At 43.9% G+C, this 23,867-nt stretch overlaps 1 protein-coding gene across 3 annotated transcripts in view; it reads left to right on the forward strand.

Annotated features, from left to right (window-relative positions):
- The window catches only part of Ptp99A (Protein tyrosine phosphatase 99A), a 226,905-nt gene extending 203,801 nt beyond the window's left edge, over positions 1–23,104 (forward strand). For all 3 annotated transcript variants that reach the window (XM_055068666.2, XM_055068668.2, XM_055068667.2), the window contains 12 exons: positions 40–137; positions 1,530–1,623; positions 2,978–3,057; positions 3,625–3,759; positions 7,936–8,070; positions 8,515–8,862; positions 10,033–10,149; positions 12,014–12,184; positions 12,795–12,923; positions 14,433–14,755; positions 16,828–16,963; positions 18,934–23,104. In XM_055068666.2, the coding sequence (XP_054924641.1) occupies positions 40–137; positions 1,530–1,623; positions 2,978–3,057; positions 3,625–3,759; positions 7,936–8,070; positions 8,515–8,862; positions 10,033–10,149; positions 12,014–12,184; positions 12,795–12,923; positions 14,433–14,755; positions 16,828–16,963; positions 18,934–19,101 (1,934 nt within the window). In that variant the 3' untranslated portion in view covers positions 19,102–23,104. The remainder of the gene's footprint in view (positions 1–39; positions 138–1,529; positions 1,624–2,977; positions 3,058–3,624; positions 3,760–7,935; positions 8,071–8,514; positions 8,863–10,032; positions 10,150–12,013; positions 12,185–12,794; positions 12,924–14,432; positions 14,756–16,827; positions 16,964–18,933) is intronic.
- Positions 23,105–23,867: the final 763 nt, after the last annotated feature.

The following is a 23,867-nucleotide window of genomic DNA, read 5'->3' on the forward strand; positions in this document are numbered from 1 at the left end:
TTTGTACATGAGAGCATGTTCCTGCATTGCTCATTGCAGACGACTCGGAGTATGCTTCTGTGCACGTGAGCCAATGGGCGAAACACGTGGCTGACCTTCATGCCGATGGAGATATCGGGTTCTCGAGGGAGTACGAGGTGCGTTGTTTGTGTGTCCTTCTTTGCATGTGCTTATTTTACTTATTTATTTGCCCCAAAGTCCGAGGAGGTTGCGGGTTCAATTTCCAGGCCCCAGTGGCCGCATTCTGATGGGAGCCAAATGCGAAAATGCTCATGCGCTTAGGTTTGGGCACACATTAGGAAACCTCACGGGGTTTAAATGAACCCACAGCCCCTCAATATCGCATCACTGATTGTTTAATGTGCTGCTTTAAGATGTTAAACCCTGCAATTTGATTTCTTTATTTAATTCCAAATACTGCAGGCCACCAGATCATTACAGGGTGGGTTAACGACACTAATACAAGCTCACTGTACACTGTGACATTAGCAGTGTTAAAGCTCCAGGTAATGCAAGGTGTTTGAACTACACATAAGTTCAAGTTTTACCATATTACAAGAGAAAATCATCAAAGTTTGAGAAGGCACTCGTGCACGATTTCAGGTTTAAGGTGTGGCATGCAAATTCTTGCGTAGAAAACTGCAAGGACAACAGAAAAAGGAACCCAGAGGTTCTGAAACTCTAGTTCTGGAATAGTAAGTCAGAATACAAAACCACAACAGTCGTAAGCGCATATCTGTTCACAACTTAAAGTGCGAGATATGCTTGGTATGGTCCACTGTAAAAGGAAACATTAGGTTAGTTGGGTTAGTTACTACTGTGCCATCGATTACAGCCAAGATGTAACTTGAAGGCCTGCAGGCTATGCTTATACATATGCATGGTGCTTCATATTAGTCCCCTTTTGCTCAATTAAAGCAGAAGAACTGAATTAGATCAGAAGAATAACACAAGGAAAAGACCATTTATCACCAAGCTAAATGTTTACTGCACTGGAAAGTTCTACTAGTACAGGCAGAGCTGCTTTAAGCCTTATCTGAACTGACAGGATTGCCTCAGTTGACCGTTTATTAAGCTGCCTCTTTTTATGAGTTATCATTGATCATTTTAACACGAACATGATGGGTTGATTATTGATCCGTCACAGTACAGTGACTTGCTTGGAAAAGAGGCACGAAAACTAGTGGATACTAGAAACAGTAAGTTGGCAGTGACGATTGGATTGGACGTTTCCCAGGAAGCAGTTACCATGTTATGCCTTACATCAGCAGAACATACCCAGAGCCCAAATAGCTTCTGTGCGGCTCAAACATTATCTAAGAAATCTTCTTTTTATGAAGTTTTATAGAGCTGCCAGAGCTGTTGGCATTAACTATGGCATGCTTTTCATGTTTACCTTTCCACTGTACTTGGGTGTTCTTCCAGCAGAAACATCGGAATTCATTTGAGATAAGCTTTTTAATTGAATTGTGATGGGGGTAGTGATGTTCAGCTTAAAATATCTCCTTTATTTTCCTGTCCCATTACAGTCTCTCCAGCAGGCTACGGATTTGGATCTGTCTTCAGACTATTCTCAGATGGCAGAGAACAAGGGGAAGAACCGATATGTCAACATCGTGGCATGTACGTCTTTGCAGGTTTCTGTGCCTCGAGTCTTCCGCATTTGCGCCGACGTTATCTCGCAGCAAATAGCTTGCAAGCCCTTTTCAGCTGAGGAACTTCACTATCGTAGTGCAAAGGTTCTGCTATCCGACAACCTGTCTACAAGATAAGAGCACATTTGAATGAGGCTGCTCGTTGGCAGCAGGCCAGCAGAACGGATTCCGCGGATGGTGTTGCTGACGGTGGTCACAATGCATCTTGGTGCTACAGCACAGTCCACTTATAAAGACCGTCATGAAACGAAGAAACCCTGTCATTACAGCAATTCAGATAGAATGATAACCACTCACTTTATAGCAATTAAGCTCACTCTAGACGTGTGCAATGATAACCAGTTATCATTCATTTATCTATAGAGTTCTGTTCTTAAAGAGCGAGCAATCATCATATTTGGAGTGAGATTAAAACTGCCTTCTCAAAATGCCTCTATGCTCATGTAAGGGCAGGGCTTCTTTTTGTTCGTCGTACCTTGACAAATATGCTGCATCAAAAATGTGCACGTTTTAAGCTAGCTGTATTCTATGATTACCTGCACAAACCTGTGGGACCACTTTCGAAGAAGCCACTTAGTAGAAAAGGGACATCGAAAAGATGAAATCTCAGTTTTAGCATTCAGGAAGCTAAAATCAAGTTGTGTGTCGAAGTGAAGCTCTGTCAACGTCTTTAACTCTACATCATTCTGCATGAAGTATGGCCTGGAAATAGCATTGTAGCATCTGGGCACTCCAAGAATTGCTGTGGACAGCTCTTAGAAATGCATAAAATTGTGCGCCAGCTCACAGAGCCCGCTCATCTTGCCATCTGTGATGATGCACGATCGTATCGGCATTATTGCCTTATCAGTATTTTCCTATGTCATTTTATCTGTAGCGCTCCACTTTCCCAGATGATGGCTTTTCTAGGGAAAGAATTTCATGGTTATATCCAACACGCTACAATAATTGCATCACTCATTGCATGTAGTATGCTTTTGCACAGTGTTGCTAAAGTCGCTGAGGTAGCTGATCGCCGAAGTGATATACCGTTATACCTAGCATTGCTATAGGATGTTTACACTGTAATTAGCTCACCAAGAGCATTTGTTCTTTGTTCTTGTGGAGTGTTTCGCACATAGCTCACTTCGTTTTGTTTTGCGCTCTATTATAGCTAATGTTCTTCAACTCAAAACGACGCAGAGCGTAAGTCGCAAAGGGCAAGTCGTCTACAGGTCTGCAGAACGTTGCTGTGATTCGAAAGCCTTGCTGACCAATAATATAGCTAATGATGGTTGTTGTTGTGTGTTTGTGTGTTCACTTTTGTCACCTAATGTTTGCAGATGACCACACACGTGTTATATTGAAGCCTACCCCTGGCCAGAAGAAATCAGCTGACTACATCAACGCTAACTACATTGATGTGAGTACTTGCTGGAAAGCAGAGCACTCGCACCACAGGTTTCAGCTTCTACATTATTATATATCGACACCTTTCGTTTGTATATTAGTGTTCCTGCCCTTTAAGTATGCAGTGAAATTTCAGTAGAGTATAGCAGTATGAAAGCTGTAATGTTTTAAAAAAGTTTTGAATGCTGGTCAGGCCAGTGGTGACCTAACACTCTTCTCATCTCTTCCCCTCCCCCATATGTTTCATTATCTTGCATATCTTTGGACGTTTCAGAAGTTATATCCTACGAAATACAATAAACTTGACACCAAAGCAAAAGGGGGGGTGGTGGTGGAGAGTGCATGGAAATGGTCTGCGACACAAGGAAATTTTTAAGTGCTTTTAAATGTCTGTTTCTTATGACTGAGCAACAAGTAGTGCTAACTATGTTACTCCTTGCCCTTGCCTGTCTCTGTTATCACTGTCTTATTAGAAGGTACTTTGGGAATAGTATGACTGATGTGACTGTTATCAGATAGTAACTGTGACCAGCGACACTGATCCGTCCTTCTCCCTTTTGTCGTCCCTTTTGGCAAACAGGGTTACAACAAACCTAGGGCCTACATAGGCACCCAGGGCCCCCTGCCCTCGACTTTTGACGACTATTGGCGCATGATCTGGGAGCAGAGGGTCTGCATCATCATCATGATCACCAACCTGGTAGAAAGAGGACGGGTGAGCGCACTGTCCCTCACTTTCTTTCTTACGCTGCTCCTTGAAGGGCACACTTCTTTGCACCTGCCAGTCGCATATCACTGGAGTTGTAGCGACAAGGAAATTGTAAATTGTGTTTTCCTCCTTGGAATACTGAAAACACGCCAAAAGAACTTGAAGCTGGGTTAGTTGTTCATTATCCTACAGGTATTAGTCTAGAAACAGAGACAAAGAAGCATGAAGTGGGCAAGGACAATGCTGCACTAACAACTGAACTTCATTAGAAAAAGCTTGCATTTAAAAAGGCTAAAGTATGGCTTAAGGAAAGAAGGTTACTGATGACTTGCATAGATGCACTGCTTGCAGTAGATAACCACGTGTAGCTCAACTGATGGTCTTAGTTGATAGCCTGATTAGTCTGATATGTTCAATAAGCAAGCAGCACTCCATTGATGTAAGATGAGCAGACAAACTCGCCGTTTCCAGAATTTGTGTTAACGTTGGCGTTTTCTGTCGATTCAATGCATTTCAAGAACAATGTAGTTGTCATTCTTTTCATAAGGATGAATAAACAGTGACAGCAAGTAACTAAGTTTTAGTCTTCTTTGTATATTTGGTTGTGGCCAGGTGTGGGGGAGGAAGAGTTCCATGCGTGTTATGTCCTCTCCTGGTCTCTATGCTGCGTTTAAATGAAGACATTATATAAGCCAGGCCAGACCTTAACTGTTACGTAGTTTCGCCTTATTCTCTTTAGTCCTTATTGTGTGATGCATGTTCAAAGTAATTCAGCACACAAACATGATGAAAGGTATAGAACGACTTCTTGAGGACATTCTCGGCACTAACAGCATATACAGCTAAAAGGCCTTCATCATTGTTATAATTCTATGTAGCGCACACACATAACTTTGATTTCATTTCAGATGTATGAGTGATGCAATGACAGATGCAATGTTGAACTCTTATACTAGTGATAAGAAAATAATAACACAGAACCTTGCTCATGCCACGCAAGGTACGGCATGCTAATACAGAGTCTTGTAGTCTTAAATAAAGGTTCTAAATAAAATAGTATGTCGCACTGTATCCCAAATATTTGGCAAGTTGTGGCTCCATACCTTTTCCACAGAGAAGAACATGTATAGCACTTACGTTGAGATGGGGGACCTGCGCTCATGACAAGCAGACAGAAGGACACAATCTTCGGACATGTAGATAAATTAGTGCGTTTTGTCATGAAACATAACGGAACATGACATCATGAATGAGAACACCTAAAGCATCTTCCTTTACTCATGGCATTTCTTGCATACATACTAAGTTTTTTATTGTTTTGTCTGGTCTTCCCTCTTTTCTCTTCTTTTCTTGTTTGATCTGTTTTGTGGCGTTTCTTTCCTTTTTTTCTCTCTCTCTTTTTTTTTCCTCCTCATGTCTCTTTTTCGTTTTCGGTCGGGGACACGCAAAACAGCGCGCTCGTAGCGTTTCGGCAGAGTTGGATGATCTTGTGAGTATTGCATGCGAAGGATTGCGTGGCTCTCTCTATACTCTTGATTCCCTAAAGGCTCCTTCTATGTGTGGTGCTGTCTATACTCTTTGACTCTTAAAGACTCCGTGTTTCTCTTGTCACTGTTCCCGTATTCTACGTGTGGCAGCTATTAGTTTGCTCGCTCTTTCGCCTGGTTCATTCGCATGTTTTACTCCAGATTAACATCCGTTGCACTTGACTAACCGAGAGGAAAAAGTGTGACCTAATCATCTGTCGGTGTGCCTTGTCATCTCTTTAGTCTCTTCTGTCCTTCGTGCTCTCTGTCGTGGTTTGCAAGCCAACTAATACCACAGTAACTTTACTCATCACGTTAGCTAAGTGGTTTCTCTTTCCTTTTTTTTCGTGAAACACACTAAAATTTCTTGCATATAGTGCAATATCTAGTGGTAATCCAGAAAAATGTGAAGAAAGAATTACTTTAAAATTGAAATCAATTGACGTTTTGTTTGTTTGCTTTTTTACGTTAGTGTCTGCTAACAGCCTGAAAGCTTTAGCTTAGTGCATTATACTACACGTAAAGAGACGCAGCGCCCAATAAAGATAGCATTGAATATGCAAATATGCAATACGCAAATTGAATATGCAGCATAAATATCTAAGCAATATCACTAGCAGTGCATGCTGAAACAATTTGATATCTAGACTGATTAAACGTAATGGCAACTATGGGGACACTGATCGAGGAACGATATACTGTATAGACTCGTGTAAGATCCGCTCTGTTTTCAATTCTGACGAGCTGTGGCCCTTACGCGGGACCGAACCTTATGGTCAAGATGGTGCCAGCCCAGCCGGCGACTTGTGCACGCCCCGGATCTTGTGCACACCCCCGCTCTCGCCATCTATTAGCAGCGTGTGGAAGTATGCAGAGCACGAAAATTCACAGATGCACGCGCGCGGCATCGGGGCACCGAACGCAATTGCTTCTCCGCTGGAATTTTTTTTTCTCTCCAAATTTTTGGCTGCCAATTTGGGGGTGCGGGTTTTGCACGTGTGTGGCCCTCACGAGTCTATACGGTATGATCTAGGCCTAGGAGATTGGATTAATTAAGTGAACCAGAAGTGCAGTAGGCAATGCGGGGTAATTACTGGACAAATATTGAGATGATGTCAGGTTGGGCAGGTTAAGAGAGTTGGAAATGGGCCAACTATTCGAATATGCCGTTTAAATCTTTAAAACCGAGTCAAATGTGCATTTAAATTTGGATGAGTGTGGGTTAATGTTAATAGTAATTTTCTTTGCAACACCTTGATTGAGCTCAGCAATTTACACAACAGGGCTTATTTGCAAATTACTGCCAAAGGGGACACATTCTACCGTCTTTTAGCAAAACTGCTGATTAGGGGCAGTTTGATGACGTTATCCCATTAGCTGAGGTTTCCTCTGGGGTGTGTTTCAAAGCATGACTGTTAGGCAGAATGCATAAGTCATAGGGACGCAACTCGCTGTGGTATGTCGGATTGGTTCACAGTTGCGATGCAGATCAATTTCCCATCTAGTGTTTACCACACAAATAATGGCGGCTTCTGGGAATTATCTGCATCATCAGTTTAGTAGTATTAATTCAATCTTTTTTGGCTTCCCGAAACAAAGCAGCGCAGTTGGCAAGCTAACAACTGTGAGGCACGAGAGATTAAAATTTGCTTAGATTTGCTGCTATGTGTTCGAAAAGCATTCCTGCCAGATGGCGCCATTGGTCCAGTCACACATTAGCAGCTATATCTCATTTGTGCTTCTGGATGAGCAGGATATTATGAAACTTGCTTTTCCTTCACTCCTCTTTCACGTAAAGTATCCATTCGGGTTATGTTGATTGATGATTAATCATGACTTAATCATTACCTTATGACAATCCAGACAAGTCCTGGCTCCCTCGAAGCTTGAGTGGTTTGTGTTGAATATATGACCATTAAAGCTTTTCTGGCTCATTAAAGCTTTGCCAGTTAAATGCGTGCTGGCCATAATATTGTTCATATACACTTGGTCTAAGTGAGACCAGTACAGAGTAGGCTTAACGAGTGCTAATTACTTTTAATCGAATTGTTCAGAATTGCGCTCCAAAAGCATGCGAGCCGTTGAGTTATACCATTGATCGGTCATTTAGCCGTGCCTGTAAAACAACAAATCTGTCTAGCCAACTCTATATGTTTCAGTCTGCTGACAGCCGTGTAATGTTTGTTGTGCTTAACATGTTCAAGTTGCTGACTAGAGTCTGTTGCGAAACTGACTGCTGCAGTGGTTGTGTAACTAAATTGTGCTTTTCTCATCGTAATCTCCTATTAGTTCAGTTTTACTTGGATGAAAATAATTCCTGTGCTTTCTGTACACCTGCAGTGCACTTAATTAACAGGTAAGATGTTTGGAACCTATTGTTCTTGCAGTTATCTGGTTTATTTACAAAAAATATTGGTCACTACTTTCTGCTGACGATTCACCTATTAGTGTCGCTTAAGTGTTAAAGAACAACGGGTATTCTGTTGTCTATCGTTTTTGAGAGTGAATTCATTCACTGAGCTACGTCACCTGTGAGAAGAATTACTTATGGTTCCATTCCTCAAACAGATTCCCAGCTTGTTGCACTGTTTTGTATGTCACGAGTCTATTGAGGCATAAAACTTAGGCATATCTTGTTTTCGTGTTTGCATTGCAGCGTAAGTGTGATATGTACTGGCCAAAGGAAGGTACTGAGACCTATGGCATAATCCAAGTGAAGCTGGTCCAGGAGGTTGTCATGGCAACATACACCGTCCGAACCTTTGCGATCAAGAACATCAAAGTGAAGAAGGTGAGCGCACGCATTTCCTCCCACCTCTGTGCTCCCACTATCAGATTAAACATGCAGCCTTATCCTCATCTGCCTGGCATGCCTGTTCTTATTCGTCACAGCTGAGTTGAAAATGTGGGAGTTGTGGCATGAACTGAGCAAACACACCTTGCTTGGCATGTTCTAAAAGGTTAGAAGCAATGCAGTCCTCACTGCAGCAAAAGTGCTTTTTGGCGTTGATGCTGCGTTTACTACACGGTACCTCGCGTCTATTATGCTTGGAAGCCCAGCAACGGTGACATGAAAGATTTCTTTTGTCAGCTCCCACAAACATGAAATGATTCTTTGAGGCATGCAGAAGAGAGCAGTGTAAAGTTTGCCAAGGCTTACAAAGCTGCAGTTGAAAGGTGCCGTTTCCTCCAACGCCAGTCCACTTGACCGACTGACCGCCTCCAACCCTTGCAGAAGCAGGCGTCTGAGCGGACGGTGTACCAGTATCACTACACCAACTGGCCAGACCATGGGGTACCAGACCATCCTCTGCCAGTCCTCAGCTTTGTGGCCAAGTCTTCTGCTGCCAACCCTCCCACTGCAGGACCCATGATCGTGCACTGCAGTGCTGGTGTAGGAAGGACGGGCACCTACATCGTTCTGGATGCCATGCTCAAGCAGATGCGGCATCGGCAGAGCGTCAACGTCTACGGCTTCCTGCGGCACATCCGCCAGCAGCGAAACTACCTCGTCCAGACCGAGGAGCAGTACGTGTTCATCCACGACGCTCTGCTCGAGGCCATCGAGAGTGGAGACACGGAGGTGAGGGACCGGTGCTCGCAGCAGGTGCCTTGGTTGGCCAGTTGGGTCCTTTGAGTGTTCAGCTTGGGAGTCGCTGGAGGGCGCGGAAGCTCTGTTTGCCCAGCCAGGACTGTAGGGAACGTCCACCCTTCCAGAAGGGCTGTAATTCAAGGATGATTGGAGCGCTAACTGGTCAGTTGTCGAGATAAGCAAGAGACGTTTTAGAGCATTGACAGAAAAAAAAAAAGCAAGAAAAGGATGGAGTGAGGTTTGTTACGGGCACGGGAAATTTAACATCTAGAGATAAAGGCTGTAAATGAAAAGAACATAAAGTTGAGATAGGCAGAATGCTAGATTGCAATAGACTAAGTGAAATCTAATTAGCTCAAGCATGCTTGGTGATTTGTCCCTCCCCTGTTTCGATGGTGATGCCATTGGAAATCATCATCATCATCTTAGTAAGTAGCAGTTAGTGTTAGCCGCTTAACCTGTAAAGCTATTTCAAGGTTAAGGTGCGCCAGAAAAGTACAACCTTGTAGCATGGGCTGTCGCACCTTCAGAATGCATGCTCATATCATTATCACCTTCGAGAGCTGCTAGTTAAACTATTGCAGGATTGATGAGTACACCGAACATCAATATGGTGGTGTCGCCTTTCCGTCCACACACCACATGGCGTCATGTTTTGCCATAATGGTGACACATGGCACTGCCATTGTGGTGTAGCAATATTGTCATTTTTTTTCCAGCTGGCATTGCAGTGGACGATGTGTCCTTCTGATTTATTCACGGTGAAGCTTGTGAGTAATGCACACAAATATGATATTAAAGTGCGTATGTTACAAGGCACCACCTCTGTACGTAAGAGTTAGGCATAACTGACATCTCTATTTACACATGTGTGCAGGAAAGATTGTTTTGTGTAACTTTGCATAATATGACGATATATAATATAATCATTTGCCGTTATGTTAACCAACTAGTCTGCTGTCAGCTTTTTATTTTTTCTCGCAACATCCAGAGTGGTGCTTGTTATAGTGTTGACTCCACAATTACCTGTGACTGAGCGTCCCTAAACACTTAGTACTTAAATTTTCTTGAGCCCTGTGTCTTACGATAAACATTTATGATGTGGAACTGACTGCCTTGCACAGCTAACGGAGTTGTGCTTCTGTCCCTTCCCACGCGCAGGCTGGGGTCTCACAGCTGTCTCGCTACGTGCAGAGCTTGCAGACAGCTCAGGTTGGAAACACAGGGAGCGGGGACAATATTGACAAGTCCTGGTCACTCCTAGAGAAGCAGTTCAAGGTACGTACCAGCTGCAAGCTCTGGCAGCGGCCGAGAAGTTGGATTTTACGTCCACATCAGAGGCCAACTGCGCCGAAATTTGGCTAAAAGTTTGGCTAAAAAATGTTATAGAGGAGTATTAGTATATACTGTCGAAGCAATCTTGTAGATGTACGGGGCTGATAATTGTCTAATTTACTTATTAGCAGCATTTAAATACTAGCACCTTAGCAGACAATGCGTGCGTCTGCTATGTAAGTCCCAGCGCGTCACGTCTGACATTTAGCATGCGGTGAGCAGCCACGGGCATCGCCCATTCCCAAGAAATTGCATTGCCCAAGAAACTAGAGCACTGCATGGGCTCAGGCTGGCCTGAACGCCTGGGCCACACCAGGTAGAATGTTTTTTACAAGCCAGGGTTGGGCCCAAGATTGATGCCCTCAGGCCTGGGCCGGGCTCAAATTATTTAGCGTGCTCTGACGGTTGCCAGTGTCTATCCTAGGATTTAGAGGATTTGGACCTTTCAGTGCAAGAAAGTAAGCCAGAAATGTCTGGTCATTACCCCTTTAAGATTGATATCTCTGGTAATCCAGAAGTGCAGTTTGCCTTTACAGCATAAACATTTTTTTTATTGTTCCTTTGCTTTATATAGTTGAGTTGAGTTAATTTGGCCCAGACAGGACCGACAACACCGGCTCAGTTATCTGGTGGGTCAAATTAAACAGGAGGCAGAAAAAACACCAAAACGCACTGCCCATTCATTTGGCAGTACTTGCTCAGGTTCTAACACATCCCTGAATAACAGGCACTCACTTTTATGGGTTCGAAGCATAATGCTAATGTAGTAGAAGTCAAACACGCACTACATTTTTGTAACAAGATAAACATTGCATGCTTCTGATTTCGGCATTAGGAAAAAGTCTAAGCCAGTGACCTTACCTTCACAGAATAGTTTATTTATACCTACCGTCTATCGTTATAAGTCTCAGGAGGTACGTAGTACATTATAGCCCTCTATGAAGAACCACAACATGCCCTCTGTACGGTTCATAGCGCGTTTGATATTCTGCATTTATCAAACGGTTCCGCAACAATCGCAAATGGTGTGGTGGCCCACACCTAGACTAACCACTTCGCTAGCTGATACTGTGCCACACACAATTCTCCAGAATATCAAGAACATGTGGCAAAACATGTTGCTGCTATCCTTACATGTAAAATAACCTATAATTTGAATGCACTGTCATATTCAGACCGAGGGCAGCATGTCTTTGTCGTCATGCTATCCGTCTCTATGCTATGCAAGAACTCATTCTGTCGGCATCTATGGTCGGGACCTTGTAATGGCAGTGGCGATGACGTTAGCCAGGCTGGCTCTGACGGTAGGCTGTTGCGAAAGCAGCTTTAGTTTTGTGTTGAATTGCAACGCCCAAGCCATTTTTCAGACGAATGTTCATGGAAAGAAAGGCATGCGTTACAACTAGGTAAATACTGTAATAATTCATTGTCAGCCACCCTTCTCACATTAAAATTGTCTTGGGAAACGCCGAAAACAGGCGTTTTCAATGCGAGATGGCGTGTGTTCACGCCCTCGCCGTACCCTAAGTGCTGCCAAGGCGGATGCTGCCACTATTGGAGTCACCACTGAGGCGACTACTGGGGTCGGGCACTTGTGTGATGGCCAGCCAAGTTCTAATTGTGCGGCCAAGGCTAATTTCAAGATTGAAGTAACGAAAGTTTGGTCCCCTAGAAATGTATGGTTGCAAGCCCCGGGCCTGCGGTCAGGATCAGATTAACGCAAGTATACTGCAATAGATTTTCTTGTTTTACTTGTGAGCATTTGTACACAGTTTGACGTGGCCGTTTCTGTCGTTCGTGTGCGCAGCTGGTGACTGTGTTCAAGGCGAAAGATTTCAATGTGGTGTCAGCTGTGAAGCCCTGTAACAAGGCCAAGAACCGGTCACTCAACTTGATTCCCATCGAGTCGCACCGGGTGCACATCACCCCAAAGCCGGGCACGGATGGCTCGGACTACATCAACGCCACTTTCCTACAAGTACGCCTGCGTTCCTGTCACGTTTCTTTGGATTCCAGCAACGCTTTTTGTTCTTGTGAAGCCTTGCCTCGAGCAAACACTAAAATTTGCAGTTATGTAAGATGTAAGCGCACGTGAAATTATCGAGGCAAGGAATGTCGAGAAACTAGTGTGTAGCCTGGGAACATGCAAGTTGTCTGGTATGTGTGTGAACCAGCATAGTTCTTTTTTTTTTTTCTTGTCCTAACGAGCTTCCATGGAGACATTGATGTTTTCTACCATGTAGTGCAAATGAAACAAGCCATAAACTTTCATGCTCTGCTCTGTAGAGGCAGTGACGCTGGTGCCTTTGTTTTTGCAGTAGCGTAAATTTAGTTGCACCAACCAGCGAATTGTAATTTATGCTAACGAATTGCACGACCAGGGTTATAACCCTGGTCAATAACCCCAGGGTTATTGATCCAGCTGCAGTTCTTGTTGATTGAACCTTGACCCAGGACATGAGGGCTAAGTAGTTGCCGATTTGCACGGTCAAGCAGTTGTGCATTTTTCACTGCCTCCTGTGCTTGCCGGAGTTAGTCTAAGATTTGTGTTTCTTTTCTTTTTTTTCTCACTGTTGTGGAAATTGCAGGGTTACAACAGGTTGCGGGAGTACATAGTAACGCAGCATCCACTAATGACGACCATGGCCGACTTCTGGCAGATGGTCTGGGACCACAACTCGCAGACAGTCGTGGTCCTCTCGGTCGTCGACGAAAAGGTGAGTGACCCTGCGCATCGTATGCAAACTATCATTGTTCAGATTCAGTGCAGCAAAAGATGAGGAACGATGCTTTCCTGTTAATCATGTCCTGTGGCAACATCACCTTTCTCGTACATTTCTCTTCCACTTCTGTTATTGTCGCTATGCCTTGTGAGCCGACAGCTCCCTTCTGTGCGCATCATCTGCCTTAGTGGTTTGGTGGCCATGGCATCATGGCCATGGCATCATCATGTTTAGCTTCTGCTAAACAGTGAGGTTAACATTCCACCACCTGCCACAGTTTAATAAAATGCAGGAATGCTGGCATATTTGGATTTGTGTGTGCATTTTAAGAAGTTCAGACAGTCAAAATTCATCCAGAACCCTCGAGGATGGCGACTCATTTCCTAGGTGTTGTTTTGGTATGTTGAGCACTGCCATTCAATTAGTCAATGTGTGACATTTCCAACTAAATAACAGCCAGAATATCATCAGCTTATTTTGTTCTCTTAATCCAGGCTGCTTTCTCTCCTTCTGTGTTGAAAATACTGCAGGCTCTTTGAACAAAAATGACTGGAAGGACTCACAATAACAAGTTAGGGTCTCTTTTTCACAAGTTACCATTGATAAACCCAAGGTGCAGAAACCACACACCTTGAGACGAAGCCCCTGTGTTTACTGCGGTGCGGTATTGTAGTACCATCTAGCATGCATTTGGCAAATAACTTTTGTTGCCTTTGAGATTTCAGTGAACACTTTAGCGCCCTTTCCACTTTTTTGTGTGTGTATGTTTAGACATGAGACATACAAGAGGCTTCATATAAGACAACATAAACCAATGCAAACATTATGTGAAACTTGCTATCGCATTTGAACTTTTTCACGATTACAGATCTTGGAGGCACATATGAAACTCAGTGGGCTTCAGACAAGAGTGTTTACAAATAAGGGCAAATGCTATGTATCGCACGTGATGTGGCTGAATGTCGTCTGACAGACCTCATACTGAGCTTGCCATGATCTGCCCCCCACTGGGCTTCTTCTTTTTAACAAGAGTAACATGCTGACGGCAGAACGAACAGAGCGTTGCATGTCCTTTCGTCCGAATCAAAGAATTCAATATGTCAGTGGTGCCACGTGTAATTAGTTACTGGAATGATCTCCCTGACAGCACTACTAACATCTGTGATCATGTTGCCTCAGAAACGTAATATTAACCTCCGATTATGCTGTTTAGCGATTGCTAGTACCAAGGTAATTGCATATCTTTTTAACTATTGTATAATAACTTATTCTTGTACAATGACAATTTGTATAGTAAGTAAAAGAAGTGTTCTACTTATTGCATTTAGCGTTTGTAGAATGACGGTTTCTTTGTTTTTGTTTGCTTGCCATTCATGTGCTCTACATTTTTGCAATATCAGTGTACCGTCCTCCCTTCACACGACACTCCCAACAGGAGCCCATGAGAAATGTGTAGTGAAATAAATTAATTTCTGCGTCATTCTCTCCCTTTCGAAATGTCAGGAGTACCCGCAGTTCTGGCCCGACACAGACGAGGAGCAGGACTATGGGAGCTTTAAGGTGAAGCCCACGAGCGACGAGACGGCCACGACGGCGTCGACGGACACGGTTCCGGCCGACGAGAAGCCGAGCGGGGGCCCAGGCTTGGTGAGCCGGGACTTCATCTTGCAGTCGACGCAAGACGACTACGAGCTGTCCTGCCGTGTGATCCAGTGCCCGGGCTGGCCCCAGGCTTGCACCCCCATGGCCACCCTGTTTGACCTGATCCGCACGGTGGCCGCACGACACGCCGAGGACCTCAACGGTCCCGTCGTCATCGTAGACAAGTGCGTGTACATTGCTGTGTTCTTGCCTTTTTTTAAAAGCTTGTGTCCTCCACGAAGGCCAAACATCCATCTTTTGGTACTGAAGGGACTGGAAAAGCCAACAGCTTCTCAGGCTTATAACGAAGCACATTAGCAGGGATGTGGGAACATAGGAAAGAATAAGGAATCGAATACTGCCCTATTCGTGAACAACGAACAGGGCAGCACGAAAAAACAGGAACAAGGAAAGGTACGTACACAGGACAGGCCTTTCTCGTTCCTTGCTTTTTCATGCTGCCCTGTTATATGTGTTCAAGAATGGGCCAGCAAGCCCGAACAAGAGCTTTACTGAACTTTTCGATTCAGTCCTCAGATCGAATAGTCACTGTCCATAAATATGAATATGTTTCAGCTAGATTTCAAATATTTTAAATCGCTAACTGTGTCCAATGAAGCATAAAATTGGAGTAAGAAGTGCAACAGATTTCATCTCCAAAGTTGACACAAAACATGAAAAGTTACATAGTGGAGTACGCCGCTTTGCCCAGGAAGCCAGACTTCTCCGGCTTAACGGCCACCATTTTCACTCACCAGCGAGTCCAGAGTAGGCAGATAAACTGCTTGTTTGCTCTTAATGCTCCGTTTGTGCTTTTAGTAAGCAGTGCTCCATAATTTGCAATGTAATGACAATAACTTGCTAACATTGTGAATGTAATAGGATGTAAAGATTGTTTTATGTTAATGATGAGAACACCAGCTCTTTATTTGAGAGCTATTCCAAAATTACTTGATTTGGCTTGCTTCTGGCATCATTCGATTCTTATTCTGTTCCGTCTTGAGTGTTACTATTTGCGCACCCTTAACGTTAGCCACTATAACTCCGTCAGCATTTAAATGTTCGGCTAAGAAATGTCAACGTATTAACAGATCAGCAAAAATAAGATGTGATTGGAGGCAGGACTTCTTTTCTCAATTTTTCACATGCCCGAATAGCCACTGTAATGACAGCTCCATTGCTTCTTGGAGTTAGCAATCTCTGACTTAGCTGTGGTCCTTTACCTGCACATGAAGTCCACCAAAGTTCATACTGAACAGACCTCGAAGTGCACCGGCATGCACTCAAAAAGTAACATAAAAGGCAGACAGGACAGCGCTTTTGTTACAGCGCTCTTATGTTGCCTTTTTTCTGTGTGACGATGCGCTTCAAGATCTGTTCAGTACCAACTTTAACCAACTAGCCCGACTGGTCATCTTATCCCATCAAAGCTGCTTGTGTGATCTCTTTTTCTTCTTTTTTCATTTTCAAAGACAGTGGATTCCTCATAATTCATCTATAACTAATTCGATTCTTTTTTTTAGTTCAGTCTGCTGGTTGTCCCCTGCTGGTGGTCACATATTTCTTTGGACAGAGCCCTTCGTTATTTTAATAGTATAAGTGCCACTGTCAGATAGTTCCACATTGGCTGTTTAAGCTGGAAAGAAAAACTGCTCTTTGAATCTGTAGTGGCCAGTAAGCTGCAGGATCGCCGACGACAACAACGAAGAGAGTTCGGGAGGCGCTGGCATGTGAACTGCCGATCCCAGAGATAGTGCAATGCCGGGCCAACCCGCGGCAGAGGTGAAGCAGGCATCTTATATATAAAATATGGCAGACCTTGTGCAAGCCCGAGCAGTGTGGTTAAAAGGAAAAAAGACATTCAAACACACTAGGAGAAAAAACGTGCCATTCTGTAACATGATAAATCAGTGCGATGGAGGTTTCCAGTCATTATTGGTAGGTATTCACTCAAACACCTCTGTACGTGCAAAATATTGGGCCACAGGGCACAGGTGTTGGTGTCAGGTGTGTTCAAATGTTTAGTGCTTAAGATATAGTGAAAGTTCAATAATTATTGCCTGTTGGTGAGGAAAGTCAAGGCAATACACATAAAGGGGACAAATATACACCATCTCTTATCATAAGATAGGGTTGGTGAATGGTGAAAATTTTGAACGAATGAATTGGATGCCTTTCCTTTCATTCTTTCAAGTGTTATGAATGAATGAACGAATGGGTGCATTCATCGCTGTCTTTTGTCTGGCTGTGCGTGCAGGTGTGGAGGTACGGAGGCAGCCACCTTTTGCTGCCTCTCATCGCTCTACAAGCAGCTTGAGAGCGAAAAATGCGTGGATGTGTACCTGTACGCGAAGCTGTATCACATGAGGAGGCCTGGAATATGGAAATCTCAGGTACGCAGTCTCAAGAAGCCCTTCCTGTCACACTTTCGACAGTGCGCTGAAGAAACCAGCTGCATGGGAAAACGCTTGCATTGTTGAATGCTTGCTTTGTTGAACCCATGACCAGCTTGTGTCATGGGTTCAATTTCCGGGAACCCTGCAGCCGCCGCATTTCTATGGGAATGCAATATTGAAAAATGCTGATGTACTTAGATTTAGGTCCTTGTTAGACAACCCCAGCTGGTCAAAATTAATCAGGAGCTTTCCACTGTGGTGGCCCTCGTAATCCTTTTGCGCTTCGAGACGTTAAAGAGGCACTAAAGTGAGAAAATAACTTCAGTTTCTGTATTAGTACACTTCTACAATGCCAAAAAGTCCACCGTCACAGGGAGAAAAAGCTCGGTATACCCCCCCCCCCCCCCACAAGAAAAAATTAAAATAAAAAGGTAATTGCATATCCTCCACATGCTGTGCAATGGGTGCAAGCAAACCATTAATTGGTGTTTGCGAAGAACGCTGTCGTTGTTTATTGACCATTTGCAGGCATAGAGCATGCGACCAAGTTGGACACGTTTTCACAGGGTGCATTTTCATGCCTGGTTCAACATAAAATGCGAGGTGCATGAAGTTGTGTAAGCCATGCTTGTACAATGCCAAAGAAGGCACTGTTGTGAAAGAGAGCCTTGGTAACGGAAAAGAAAATAAAGCCTCAAAAGTGAAAGACGAGTGGCGAACGCCGCCTCGAAGTATCCTTGGTAGCTCACTGTGACATGATGGATTTGGACAAAGTCCGCTTGGGCCTAATAAAATTTTTATCGAAAGAGATGTAGTACGTCATATTCTAAAAGAGCCAAAGGCTGAACTTAGCTACTTTTGAAAACTTTTACTAAGCCACAGCGGGCCTGATATTTGACGCATCCAGTGCTTCGAAAGTGATCCTCCGAGAATATGACCCAAGTTTCTCAACACATTGCTGCATGCCTATGGCCTGTGTAGTCCATATTTCGACCATTTTCATGTTGTCGCTACAGATACACAAAAGTGCCGTCAATGCAGGCCCCCGACTGTTGATCCTCTGGCAACATAACCAAATTTGACTGAGTTGCGATAGCGGTGCGATTGCGGGTTTCTTGCAGCAGTCATAGCCCGGCGTTTTCTTCGCGAAATCAGCGCACTTGTCGGTGCTGACATCGGGTTTGGAATTGGCGCCTCCTGAAACTGCTCGAAGGAGTTCCCCGGGATCATGTCGCTGTTTAACGCGTGAACTAATAACGGAGCAAACACTGAGCTCGCACAACAAACACCAAATGCAGCTTATGCATTCCTTCCTCGTTTAGCTGCTTGGCTTTTCCTGCAATTTTGGTGTGTTCGGCGACTGCTGTATTGTCTAGGCTTTGCTAGTTTCGGTTTCAAGGAAGAGCCAACGACGTATTAAAACCAAGGTATAGCTATTTTATTTCTCATTTCTTTGGCCAGATTGGCACGTGGTCATGCAGGTGAAGTCCTAATATCGAGCAGCGCGCCGTACGGTGTCCGAAATTCTAAATGTTTTCCGCCATGACCATGGCGTGTCAAAAGCACATTTTGGGGGTGGCCGGAAGTTCCCACGGTCCGTCTAGTGCCGACGATTTTTTGTTACATTGTTTACATCAAAGATGGTACATTTAATATTTTCTTGTATTTATGCACCAAAGTCGCAACGTATTACACAGGAACAACGACATGTCAACGAGGATTCTGATACAATGTCTATGAACCTTTTGACCAGGCTTTAGCAACGTCATACCCGGGAAAACATACGAAAGAGGACCGTATCAGCGTGGTTCTGCAACTGATTTTGCATCGTATCTTGTTTTCGTCTTTGCAATCTTTGTATTCTGTGCTCTCCACTCTTAATATAATCCTTTGGGGCTGCATTATGTTAAGCTTAATAAATAAATAAAATTGTTTTTTTTTTTTTTTCATTTCTCTTCTTCACCCAGGACGACTTCCTATTCCTGTACCGAGCAGTCGAAAGCCTGCTGGCTGTGAGTAATAGCCCGGCGGCGGCGGCGCCGATCCTCGCCAACGCCACGAACGGCCAGCTCACCAGCAACGGGCATGCGGTCAAGATTGAGGAAGTCGCCGGGAAGATAGAGAGCCCGGATTGAAAGAAGGCCGAGCACAGTCACTTCTTTCCCTGTCCAGCCGTTCGCCGCGATGGCGTGCGCTCACCTTTGCTTCTTCTGGTCATCCCGAGCTTGGCACCGAATGAGATTTTTTTGTTCCCACGCCTCGTTTTAGTACCGGTTGCATCGCTTCGTTTCCGTTCTCGAGATAAAAGAGAGGGCAACCGAGGAACCTTGGAAGGCAGAGAGATCAGCTGTGACCAAACGCAGAGAGCGTCGGTGCATTCTGCCTCATGACGTGCACGTTCTGGTAATGTTCGAAATGTGTGCGCACATGTGTTTTTCGGATGTTCGTCCATTGCCCCGCAAGTGTGAGCAGTCTGAAAGCTCCCGTTTTCACGGCGAAACATTGCATGTATCGGGAGATGAGAGAACAAAAAAGAAAGAGCGTTGCTGGAAGAATGCCGTGCTCATCTGGCAGTCTTAACGATGGAGCTATCGTGCTAAGTACAGAGCATGTCTGCATCCTTAGTTTGGAAACAGACGATTCTGTCTGATTCAGGGCAGCTGATGAAATTCACATAGGCTGGAAACAGACTCTCTATAAAAGTTAGGTCTGAAAACGAAAAATTGTAGCAGATAATGCAACGTTGTAGTGGTTAATCACTACTTTTACTGCGACTTGAACTTCAGATTCAATTTGGAAAGTTACCTTGGCAAAGCCTGACACTTGTTTGGGGTGCCTTGCTATGTATAATGCCTCTGATTGAGCAATACCACGAAAACCCGGAGCAGCCGGGATTGTGAACCAGAGCAGTATCATTCGGTGGGCTCATTTTTTTATGCCGCGGTGTCTTTTCGAACCTTCAGAAAGGACGGCCTGTGCTGTAAATGGTGTAAGATAGTTAGTTACATTAAGTTGTACATTATTGCGCGTCATGTTTCACTTCACATCGCCGACCGATTGTGTAGATTTTTTTTCTTTATACCTGTTTTTTTTCTCGATTTGTGTTTGTTCAGTCAGCTGTCTGCTAAAAGCAATGTTCTTATTGTTTTCATGCTTAGTACTGGCCAACTGCTTTTGGACATAGTGCGTTTGTTTTTTCTCATCGTGGGTCAATGAGCCCACGAGAGAGAAAAGCGATGCGTTTGGGGAATGGGTGCTGAACGCACACCAGACTGTCACTGCCAGATGTACATCGCAACACCTGTAGCCTAGAGGGAACGTGTCCCTCCCAGCTGTCGTGATAGTTCGAAGTCAACAAGCACAAAAGGGCTTGGCTCTCTGCAGGTTCAGTAGATGAACCCTGTCTTCAGCACTGCCGTTTTATCGTTTTTTGTTGTTGTTGTTCTTTTTTTTTTTTTTCGCTGGGCTTTGCGTTTAGGTTTCATACCTTTACTCACTTTATTTATTTTCCGTGCCGCTGTATTGAGAGATCTTGTTTATCGCAAGGAACGAAACCTAGATATTATTGGTGTTTAACGAAAGACGGACAGTTCTGAGTGACTGCCGAGGCCTTTTTTGGGCAAGACAGGAGTTGTGTTTTTGAGTTCCACGCCTCTGATGATGACACAGCGCAGACGAACGATGCGGTCGGAAATTACGACGACGACGACAACGGCAAAAACAACAGAGACGGCGCGATCAAAACAAGAGACAGCCAATGATGAAAGGCGCGGGAATGGAAGAGACAAGACAGGAGTACGCAGCGTGCGAGCATGCGCGAAGGGGCCCCGCACACGACGGAGACGTGCCAAGTTGCGCAACACACGCGCGCGTTCAGTTGCAAGCCTCGACAGAAGATGAATAAACGGCCTTGACGTCAATACCAACCGCCCCCGCCCCATTGCCCCCATCTCCCAATGCCAAACGACGCCTCCCCGATCCAGCAGCAACAACTTCTAGTCTGATATCATCTACGTGCTGTCAATGTTCTGCATATTTTTATTATTTTCTTTCTTTCCTTCACTTCTGCTCACGTTCAGGCTTTTCAAGATTTCACGCACCAAGCAAACGAGCGTAGGTGTGCATTTTTGTTGATGTCCATGGTCTTCGACTCTTCACGCTTGTTGTTGTGTTTCGTATTATGTCGCAGGTTTCCCACTGTCGTCATTTCACCTTACCCCATCACTAACAGGCATAGTTTTTCTTACCTACCACTGGTTTCAGACCAGATGAAGCCGTGGAAAGAAAAAAACGAAATACTCGACAGCATAGCTGTTTCATCTTTCTAAAGGGCACGCACTTCTTTTGTATCTATTCCTTTCTGAGCAGGCATTTACTTTCCTCATCAGCCCTTTGTCAGCGTACTGTGTCTATAGAAAACATTTTCCTCCTAGCCCCATTCCTCAACGTCCTCAGCATGCTCTTTCTTTTTTTCTTTCTTTTACAAGTCAGCTCTTTAAAAAAAAAAGCGCTTTCTCAGCAGGCTAGCATAAGAGAGTGCTGCCTGACAAGACGCCGCAACACCTTGGCATTGCTGTCGAAGCCCGGGGTAGCGTCTAAACATTGTTGCAGTGTTATCGGCAGTGTTTACCCAGTGCCGACAGTGTTGCTAGAGTGTTTAGTGTTTCCCGGGTAATGGTTGTGTGTTGTTTTTCTTTGTGACGCGCTGTTGCTTCCCAAAGACGGACACACGCCTAAATAAGTAACCAGTATGCCCAAGGTGTTGTTGTTCAATATATACACGCATATAAACTTTGTTGGTAGCACATAAATATAATTCCCTCCTCGGAAAGAGAAGACCCAGAGCGAGAGCTTCGAGTTTGTTGACGTAGTGTTCAGATATATATACATAACATATAATCTTCTAAAACCCATCGCATAACTTGGAGTTCCGTAGTTTTTTAAGAAGTGTGGCTTCGATGATTTCACACTGTCGTGGGAAATCTGGCCACCATTTTAATATTGAACGGCCCTGGTAGCCATTTCTGACCTTGGGACATAATATACTGCCTTGCTTGAAAGTTTGTTCATTAATGGACTCCAAAGAAAGCTTTGTTATAAATAACTAGTGACTGCGTGACCCAACGCATTTCTCGTTGTATGTAAGCTGGGTTAATTTAATTATACGCTCATTCACAATGGTCTCCCAATCAGTATTTCTTGCAAACATTCTTGCATACACTCCTAAAACCAAGGAAAGAATTCCGTCACGGGGTTTCATTAGAATTATAGAGTACCGGACCAAATGTCACCGCTAAACGTGACGCCGTCGCCTAATGAAAACTCTCCTGTCTTTATTCAGTTTCCACCAGTTCTTCAGAACTGCCAACTTAGTGAATCCGGTGATCTAATTTTGATGCGTTGAAATTTGTGCTGCCTTAAATTTTACTCTACAGTCCTTGTTTACTGAGGGGTATTCCGTCACTGTTCCTTTTCGTGTCTGTTCTTCCTGGTCTGTTTTGTTCTTTTGTATGTTCCTTGTCACATTGAAGAACTTGTTTACATGTTATTTATCTTCTGTAATATGTGCAAAAACATCAAACATTGAAAATGAAAAGGTGTCTGGTATTGTTGTTCTGTGTTGAGTTCTTACAAGTCTTAGAAGCCACTGTTATCTACAAAGATCATTTGTCTCTGAATTTAGTGTAAATTCTTTCGTGAGGTCTGATTGTATGGACTGGCTATCTCACATGTAAATATATATATTGAATGTTAATTATTATAATTAGTGTGTTATACACATAGCTGCATTGTGTGCGTAATGAAATACCATAGGTTTCTGCCGAATGCGTCAAGTTGTGCTTGTCATCACAAGTTTGTTTCACTCCTCAGTGAAACAATTCTTTTTCTTTCTGATCCAGTTGTGTCTTTTTCCTCAGTGCCGAGGTCACTCTATTGATTTCACTTCTGTCTTTTCTTTCTCAATTCATTTTCTTTCCCCTGTTGTAGATTCGATTGATTAGAAATCTTCAGCTTCCTCATCAACCAGTCTTCTCTCCTGTCTGCTTTACGCTATTACATAAATCTATATTAAAAAAAATCAATATATGTGATATGTATTGACTGCTCAAAATAAAACAAAGACCAAATATGGATAAATTGGCGTGTCCTTTCTTGGTCTTTGAGCACACGCCTCGATTGTGGGATCTATCGACTTATTTAGTAGTATATCCTTGGGACCAAGAGCATTACAGAGGGGAGTGGGTATTAACGATCAACAAAAAACAATAAAATGTGCAGTAGGTTAAAATACTATTTATACAATGTTAGCTAATGCAAAATTGCTTAAGGGCACGGTTAGGTAAGTATCCATAGCTATCAGAGACAGTCGGAAATCATAGTGAACCATTTGTGTTGCACTGAGTCAGATACTTTATTTATAAAAATACAGAGGTCAGCCTTAGCCTGAGCTAGTGTGCTGTAGCCTGCTGCTATGCACAGGGAGAAAAGGCGTGGAAAGAGGTGATTAGGACAGATTAGAGGGATGCTGGATTGCACAATCTTGCAGCACTGCTAACGGCAGAGACATGTTCAATGTTGTGGAAATATTGCAGAACGTCCCTCAATGCATGTTGTACATCTTGGCCAGCAGTCACGGGTTCAAAGGAAGGGCTGCACGTAACTGTGGTATTGTGCAGCGCGCGAATGTAGGAAAAGGGACATAAAAGCGAAAAAGGTGCATTCGCATGCTATACGCAATACCGCCGAAGCTTGTACCCTAAGAAGGTCAGTAACATGGAAAGTTGGGTTAGTTGGAGACTTGATCAGCAGCGATTGTCACGTTTCCTTGTGTTATTTCCGCTTTGTTTTGTTCAGTGCATCACTTCACCCACATGGTATGATGATTCAAAGGAAGCTACTT

Source organism: Dermacentor andersoni, chromosome 9 (assembly GCF_023375885.2).
Source record: "Dermacentor andersoni chromosome 9, qqDerAnde1_hic_scaffold, whole genome shotgun sequence".
NCBI classification, from domain to species: Eukaryota; Metazoa; Arthropoda; class Arachnida; order Ixodida; family Ixodidae; genus Dermacentor; species Dermacentor andersoni.